The 9,451-nt window shown below is 32.6% G+C and overlaps 1 protein-coding gene across 1 annotated transcript; it reads right to left on the reverse strand.

Moving 5' to 3' along the window:
- Positions 1 to 833: 833 nt before the first annotated feature.
- On the reverse strand, positions 834 to 8,699 carry LOC106769133 ((S)-ureidoglycine aminohydrolase). Its single transcript, XM_014654619.2, has 13 exons — positions 8,548 to 8,699; positions 8,250 to 8,378; positions 7,557 to 7,644; positions 7,389 to 7,465; positions 6,547 to 6,586; positions 6,385 to 6,451; positions 4,931 to 5,016; positions 4,589 to 4,670; positions 4,070 to 4,126; positions 3,903 to 3,941; positions 2,439 to 2,509; positions 1,133 to 1,186; positions 834 to 1,043 (listed from the first exon to the last, which is right to left on the reverse strand). The coding sequence occupies exons 1-13, from the start codon at positions 8,579 to 8,581 to the stop codon at positions 974 to 976; spliced, it is 894 nt and encodes a 297-aa protein (XP_014510105.1). The 5' UTR covers positions 8,582 to 8,699; the 3' UTR covers positions 834 to 973.
- Positions 8,700 to 9,451: the final 752 nt, after the last annotated feature.

The raw sequence follows: 9,451 nt of genomic DNA on the forward strand, positions 1-9,451 counted from the left end.
GACTTTTTTGGCCCCAACCCACATGGGTTAGGGTCAAGACCTATCAAGTAAGCCAATTTGACAGCTCTTATACGCACTGTCTGACATAAATAAAAGAGCAAAATAATGCAATATTAAATATAATACCAATTAATTTATTGACAACTTCAATCTTAAAGTTGGCTGGTAATAAATGTTTCAAAATATGAAGTGATAACAAAATTTAAAACGCTAATTCTTTCACAATTTAAAACACTAATATAATAACCAATATTTTTGAATGACTTGTCATGATACATTTTAGTTAAGTATTTCTTCCAAGTAGAATAATTCATGAATCTCCCCACGACCAAAGATGTGTACCCTATGGAAGAATCCAAATTAGTGGTCTGAAATTCCAATACTATTTCCTATTAAATCGGATAATCTAAATCAAGACTCTTTAATAACTAGGAGAGAAATATTCTTATATAAAAATCATAATAAAAAAAAAACTAATTTTAAATGGGCTGATTGAGAGTCCCTTGGAAATTTCTGACCGGAGTAAGATGCATTCTTCAAATCCTTAATGTTTTGTTTACTTGTGGATTTGGAAGAGAGTAATTGAGAAGATTTGATGATAAATTTTTTTCGTTATTTATTTAAATAGATTTGGAGGTAAGTGAGAGTGAATTTAGAAGTAAATTTTTTTAATCTGTCATATAAATAAAATCCTACACTAATTCTCACAAATTTTATTTCCAAATCTACTCTCATTTACTTCCAAATCTATTCAAATAAACAGCAAGAAAATTACCTTCAAATCCTCTCAATTACTCTCCCTAAATTCACTCAAATTAACAAGGTTTAAAAGATGATTAAGTAGTGTTTGTTGAATAAGTTCACATGATAGATAGTCAAATGCATTAAGTCCTTTATTTAAATCAGTACATAAGAAGGGGGTCACTGTCCTCCATATCATTTGTCTAACCTCCATCAACAATTACAATTACAATTACAACGGGCTTCTGTTGGCATCTTTGTATATAAGATACCGTGTTCTTGTTTTCCCTAGGGCAGCATACCTGAAAACAGCACATTGTATCATTCAACATGTTGTTGTAACAATTAATCCTTCAGAATGAAGACAGTAATATATAATAGTATAATTTACCACTGTGGGATGAATGGTGCCATCCAAATGACATCACCCGCCTGAACTGGGTACCTATTCACAGAAAAACGAAACAAAAAACAAATCACCAATGTAAAGCCACAGCTTTTAATGATATGAACTAAATATCATGTAACAAATCGATCCTAGAAAAATCATAAACAATAGAATATTCCGACCAAACTCACTGAAGAACACAGCCAAAAATCTAACCCATAATCTGGCAGACACCACTGAACAAAATAGAATGTGTAATGCTCTCAACTAGGGATCTGAGTGGGACAGTTTGGAACCAACGGGCTTATCTGGCACGAAATTTTGGTACACTATAATATTTCATAAAACATGGAACAAGACCAGTCAATTCTATTTACAAATGTAACATTAAGTTTAACATTAGATAAGGTTAAATGGTAGAATAAAACTCACGTTAAGGAATGTTTTACAAATATATATATATTTCAAAACAAATACCATTTTATAATATATGTTAAGAGAAATTGTTAAGAAGTGAACTTTAAGTCTAATTCAGTCCTACAAAATCAAATCTTGAACACATCTCCTACGCCCGAAACTAGATATTAATAAATAATCCGATAGTAATGCCAAGATAAACCCAACAAATAATAGATTTTGTTACGATAGATTTTAACCTATGACTTTGATATCTTGTTAAGAAATAAATTGTAAACTTAACCCCACAAAAACAACTTGTAATATGAGGTTTGCACCCACTTATATACTATGAAATAATCTTATCTCTAATCTATGTGAAATCTTCAAACAGAAATATTATTCATTAAATAAATTAAGAATTTATATTAATATATAATTATTCAAAAATCTTACGTCTTAGAAGAATATTAGGATGTCAAACTAGATTGAGAAGATCCAAAACATAGCTCAAAACTGTCCACTGAGTACAACAAATATAATTTCTAAAATCTGAACCCATCAAAATAAACCTCAAATCGGGTTGAGTTAGTGGGGAGAGACAGGTCATGGACAGCCGTAATCAACCTAGATGCACAATCATTCCTACCGGACCAATTAAGTTCAAATAGCTCACCATTATGTAGCCAACACGGTGCCAAGATCTCAAATTCAACTCGAAAGCTCAAGTGATTGGATAGGTATAGCACGAAGTAATAGATTTTCCCGTATAACAGTCAGACACACGACTAGGCCAAGTGAAACTCATCTTTCGCAGTGCCCAAGTAAGTTTAATGGAAACAAAAAGTGCCACTATATAGAACTTCATGCAACATTCAGACCATGTTTTACAGGTTAGGTCTAGAACTCTTACCAGCTATCACCCAAACGATAAATGCCTTGCCCTTCCAATAGCAGCAAGCCGTGCTGGTTATAATGAACCTCCTGCAAAAGCCGAAAAGTTAATAAAAATTTAAAAAGGTCTTTCAACTTTAGTTGGAAGACGAACTAACTCTCTCCTAGACTTGTGTATGAATAACTAGGAGAGGTGTACAATATATCATAACATCAAGAAGAAATGTCCCACTGATTTCAAAAACAATTTCATGGAAGAGCGCTTGTATTAAAGATGTTTATCCTATTACTTTTATCGGTTTGATAAAATGTAATAAGGATAGGTTTTGAATAGCATAACATCACATTAGGTAGTCAGTTATAAAATTGATCTTCATTGTCAACTGAAGCAGACTACACGTTTTTCAAGTGATAACGCATTTTAAACAAGTTCGATTATACAAGTTTCAATCATGACATCACGTGATAAAACTAAATTTGTATTTGATGATTGAAAAAAAAGGAACTTGAAATAATTGGCTACATCAATCAAACCAAATTATTGCCATGCCGATTAAATCAGAAGCCTAACATAAAACCGTTACCGAACATTAGAGTTTAGACCATAATCTCCATATATTGTCGTAAAAGATGAGTGCATATTTACATGACTACACTGTAATATAACTTTACACTATTACAGTTCATACCATAGTTATATCATTTGGCAAGAAGTCTTCGAAGTAAAAAGATATTTGGATATTTGTACCGTGACTTGCAACAAAAGTTGAAATGACAAAAAATGAAGATGAAATGAAATCCAAGAATTATATGGTTTTTCCATATTGACTACAAATATCGATAATGTAACCCTTGTAAGATTTACACAATAATTATCTTGCAAGTCAGTTTTTTAAGGATGAGTTTTGCTAGCTCAAAATCTAAGAGATATCACCATTGGGAAATTTAAATCACAATTTGGCTTGCGACAAAAGTATGCATGAGTAAGAATAAAGATAAAATGAAGACCAAGGGTTATACGATTCTCTCACTATAGGCTACATCAATACACAAGGTAAGGGGTTACACTAGAAATAATATTAGTTGTTTCAATCACTCTCAACTTGTGAGGAAAAAACAATTATCACTCACAAAATAGAAGTAAAACATCTCTACGTATCACTCATTAAATAGAACCTATAAACAAAAACTACACCAGAGAAGAGATTGGATGAAATGAGGATGATATAAAACAGCATTCAAGTCTCCCTTAAATAGGCTTCGAGAATGAGCATTTATCACAAATTAAAGGTGGCTAGAATCTGAATAGTCATTTGGTTGCTTCTTGAACATTTATTTAGGTACGAACCATAGATTTGTCCAACAAAAGAGAGGCAACTTACTACCATATCCCCATTGTAGAGACCCAATTCTTAATGCACTTCTACCACATACATACACAACACATCCACATCAGTATGGTACTGGCAGAGAGACAAATTACCTTCACATTAAGAAATTCTCCAGGTTGAAAATCCATTATCTGCAGTCATCAGTTCATCAGTAACATTTACAGAAATTTACCAGAAACCATGATCATAAGAAAACTGTATAATGCAATGAATAACAGACTGAGCCAAAAGAATAAGTACATAAGAGATTCGAACTTACATGGATATTGAAGTCATATGCCAAAGATGTTGGAATAAGCTTCCGTAGCTCAAAAATCTGGCAAAGCATACAGAGAGAATCAAAAACTTAAGATACAGTGAGCAAAGTTCAAAAACCTAGGATAGATAAAGAGAGAGCACATAGACCTGATTATTGAGGATAACCCTCAACACACGGGGAATTTCTGATATATCACAATAGTTTAAAATCATATTGTAACTTGTATCAGTTGCTAAATATGGACAGTCAGAAAGTTCTGAATTGACAGGTGTAATACAGGCAGAAAAAGATGATTGCATGTTTCAGAATAATAAACACACCTAGATTAATGATAAGTGACATTAACCCAAAACATGTAAGTATTGCTCCATGCATTGACGTTAATAGACATAACAGAGTCATAAATGTTCTTTTATGAACTATCATCCTAAATTGGAAAATTTAATCCCTGAATTTCAAGCCAAGAAAAAGAAGATGAAATAAAGAAAACTGTTTTTCAGTATAGTGGAGTCAACTGACCTCGCCAGGAGTTTCAAGGAGTGGCTGCTTATCAGTTGAACCAACCAATGGCTCTGGGATATGATTTGCCAGTGGAGAATATCTGAAAGATTATAGACATTTTTCAATACTCAAGTCATTAGAGTACTCGTCACAGCTCACTATTTGAATGTACACAAAAATATATATAATATGCATTCTATACCAATTTATATTGTGACTGCTTGTAAAGAATCTTGAAATATAAAATGGATCCATCTAATTTCAGTATGATAATCATAATTAAATGCAAGAATTCTCATAATGGCAAGGTAATGGAGATGAAACATATAAATTGCAAGGGGGGAAGTAAAAAGCACAAACCTTCGTTCAAATACCACAATAGTACCAAGTGCATCAGATTCAATTGAATGTTCAAAATTTGGAGGAAAATAAGCATATGAATCCACCTGAAATCCATGATATGAAATTTTTTATAGCCATCATAGAAAATATAGTGATCATCTAAACTTTCATAAAAACGGCATAAAGCTAGTAACCAGACAAAACATGACTGAAAGAAAGACACTGCAATTGTAATGGATTACTTTCACTATTCTTGATTACATAGCTAAGCAGTGTGCACCTAAAACTAAGGTCATCATCATAAGTATCACAAGTGCGGGAAATATGAATTTCTATGATTACTTCCTAGAACCAGAAAACAGGAAAATAAGAGGATTGACCAAAGGAGTGAAACTTGTAATAGAGTGACAAATAAAAAATAATATCATAAACTGCAATCAACTTAAAGCATGCATTCCTTCTCTTTTCCCTTTTGTCATATAATCTTCCTATCATGATTATTAAAGCATAAAGCTCTATAGCAATGAAAAATAGTAATGGCACATTATAAGAAAATAAAATTTTGAAGCAACGGCAATCAGCTTTTATTTTCATGTAAAAACATTTCAAGGATTGTATCTTGAATTTAAGTTCAATTTCAATGCCCCTGAATCTTCTGTTGTATAAATAGAACACTTATATGTCAAAGCTAACCTACCACCAGCGTTAAATAATGAGCTGGATCTAAGAAAAATGTAACCAAAATTAGAAGAAAAACAGTAATAAGAATACATCACGCATAACATATTTCCTGAAGCTAACATAGTTAGCATGGAACTCCCACAAGTGCATAAATACTGGTAGAAATGGTATGTGAAAACCTTTCGTTCTTGTATATGGTTTATGAGTAGCCGTAGTTCAAAAACAGCCTTCTGTTTGTGTTTGCATTGAGTGACTACAGGTGTATCACTACACCTTGGGAAGCAGTTTCTCTTGATATTTTCCAAAGGGTACAAGTGGAATGAGGAGGGTACAAGTTTATAGTAATGAATGGCATGTGCAACTCTCTGGTGCATTTGGCAGCAAAGGAATGTCCAAATTTTCAAAGGTTTCTCTCTTCCCTTGATATGTTTGTTGGATGAGATGGTGTCTACATCTTTCCTTTGGTGCACTTTACTTGAGATTCTTTTCAAGATAACTGTAACTAGTGATACAAAAAGAGATTGAAAGTTCCGTTTAATTTTTTTGGCTAACTTGGCCCACTGTTATCGTCAACTGTTTCTTTTAAGGAGGATATTTCATTCTCCTCCAGATTATTTTTCCTTTCTAATAATGTTTTCTTCTTTTATCACTTTAAGAAAAGAGATGATAGTAATTTAAAAAACATAATAACCAAACCTTAAATTTGTATCAAATATCAATTTTTAACAGTACTTAAAAATTGGTTATCATACTGACAGAAACATTTACAATAGTAATTGTAGACTTATTACCTTAAGCAGTTGGCTAACACCAGTGGCATTACTGACGGTGACGGTTCCTTGGAGCACAAAGATAAATCTACACATAACAATATCAAATAGTTGGAGTGTCATGGACAAGAAATTGAGGGGTAGAATGCAAAAATTGAAAAAGCTAAATAACATGTTTACAACCTCTCCACACCAGGCAGGGGTAGTCCTGATCTTGAATTATCTATTAAGGGGACAAAGCACATATCAAATGCATACCACAAAATGCAGTTTCAGGGAAAACTGAGAATGGTAACATACATAAAATATCAAACGTCACAAATGAAATGCCCATTGGAGTTAAGGGAAAGTGTAAAGGCAAACTTGGAGGATATGATTGAAATTGTAACAGAATATCATTTTGATCCCTAAAAAGAAAAGCAAATAAGATATTGCCAAGCATCAAAAGTTAGGCTGAACCAAAAGACCAGTCGTATATTTATTATGGAGGTTGGTTCCAGGACAATGAAACAAACGGGAACCAGACACAATGGTACAGAATCATGAAAGGAAGATATTTTGTTAAGGTACACTAACAACTTAGTAGCCATTCCCAGCTTTTTAGAGTTGAAGTATGTTAAAGCAGTTGACGAGCAGCATTGGACCAGAGCAATATTACTTTGGATTATACAGAGAGTATGCTCTGAGAGGGATGAACCCAGATTTTCTGAGATGCAATTAACTGTACAGGGTAATTTCTCTTTCATTATCTTTCTTGGGGTTCAATATTTTCTATGCCACACTTCTTTTTCCAGTAATGTTGATCAAATGTTAGGAGGCTTGTAATAAAGTGGCACCCAAATAATGCATAATTACATATGAGAAGATAAATGGCATCAAAAACTTAGTATGTCGGCAAACATATGTAGTGTAGATGACTAAAATAATCGATTCACATATGCTGAAGCAACAATATCATCTAATGACAATATACCCAGGCAACTTGGTAAATATAATGGATTCAGTGAAATAAGTCATAATCAAACCTTTCAACTTAGCTAGGTACATTAAAAAGTGTGAACCCATTTCTGGTGAAATTAAATATGCCCCAGTTGTGTCGCTCCTGTCAAAGAAAATTAAAGTTACTACACAACAAGAGGACAATGAAGAGGCTTAAAATCTTAACTAAAACAAATGAAGAAAGGCAAGAGTACCAATCAGGCAATGGGCCATATACATGACTTTCTGGTGATATCAAAGCATGAGTAGTCTTGTAAACACTGCGTGTGAATCCAGGTAAATCTGCAAACAAAAGCAAGAAACTCAGTCCAATGCAAATTCACTGCAAAGCTCTTTTCATGAAAATAGTCCAAGACTTAAACAGCAAAAGAAACTTTAAGATCTAAAAACCCTTTACATATAGTTCGTTATAATTAACATATATATCACAATTCAAGAAAGAATTCTAATAGTCAAGCCTGGTAGTCAGGTGTCCAACTTCACCTCTTAAGCCAGTTCTTTCAGCAACCAAAATAAAAAATATCATAATAATTAGAAATCCAAATCTTAGGAAAAACTTTATGAAATTCCGGGGTTAACAAAGCATACAAGCCTGCTGCTACAAACTGTACGGTCTCATGTTTTATTTTATTATCCATCAAAAACTTTTTATAGAGCATTTACATCATTTCTTGCAAATAAAATGCATCTTGTCTTTACAAGAAAGACCCTCTGTTGACATAGACACAAAACTCCCGTCTATTTAAAAAATCAAGGGAAATCTAATCAGCAACCACCGGCAGTCTTTGTTTGCTTCCTGCTCCATTAAACAATTTACATGAACATAATAATATCTTTTTTTGTAAGACAGGGAAAGAAAAATAGCATAACAAAAACATATGACTAACCTTTAAGGTGAACAGGAGAGAGAGTGGGATTGTCGACTTTCCAATAAAGAGGCTTTGCTTTCGCTTCCGTACTGAGTCCAGAAGGAGCAGAGCAATACCCTTCTTCAGAAAATGCATTCTTAAACAAGCCTGAAGAATCAACAAAACACAAATAAGTCATTTCCTACGCTCTTCAACCACCAAAACTCCTCCTTCTAACAACCAAGAGAACCACCAAAAATTAAAAATTGTTGGTGCCTTTTTTTTTCGTTCAGCAGCAAAACAGAGTAGAAAACAAAATTGGGAGAGAAGAGAGTACCCAAAATAAAGAGAATTGCAAAGATGCTCCTCATTTTCAGATGAGAAATGGAGAAGTGTTTGGACTGAGAACAGTGGCTCAGATGAAAGTGTGGGTGTGGACGAGTCTGTCACGGACTTAAAGGAGCACTTAACCAAGATTCCTTAAGACCTACAAATACAATGGACGCTGATACCATGATAGCATTACAATAATTGCAATATGGAATCTGCCCTGGCCCATGAAAATACTCTATTCAAATCTTTTATATTTATTTTTTCTATGCTCCCTTTCTTTATCCTTTTAAATTTATTTACATTATAAAACTTTCTCTAGTCCACGGATGTAATTTATACGTGAAATCAAAGAGGAAGATCCACTGGTGTTTGTATTTGCTAATCTGAAAAAATTAATACATCCATGAGAAGAAAGGCATGAAAAATTATTCTTATTAAATAAAATTGAACTAAGATTTCTTACTTTAAATAGGCTTGATCCAAATTTATATTGATTATCTATACAGTGTAAGATTATTTGTTATAAATAACCATGTGAAAAAAAAAAATAGGTGATTTATGTTATTAAATGAGTTTTGTTTGAGTTAAAGTATACACGTATAACATGGTATGAATTTAATATTTTGTAAGAATGTGATGAATGAGCTAAATGTAATATATTGTGTTTGTTAGTTTTCTTGCAATTGTGCTTAATATATTAGTAATGTTTCTTGCAATTGTGTTTAATATATTAGTAATGTTTATTATGAATTAAAACGTATATAAATGAAATGATGAGATAATTATTTATAGGATGTAAATGCTACAATAAGTTGGTTTAGTGTGAAGTGATCATAGGAAGTGAAATGTGATAATTTTTGCTCCACTAATAATTAGATTTAAGTTGATAAAAATAATTAAGAGATAAT

Source organism: Vigna radiata, chromosome 7, assembly GCF_000741045.1.
Source record: "Vigna radiata var. radiata cultivar VC1973A chromosome 7, Vradiata_ver6, whole genome shotgun sequence".
NCBI classification, from domain to species: Eukaryota; Viridiplantae; Streptophyta; class Magnoliopsida; order Fabales; family Fabaceae; genus Vigna; species Vigna radiata.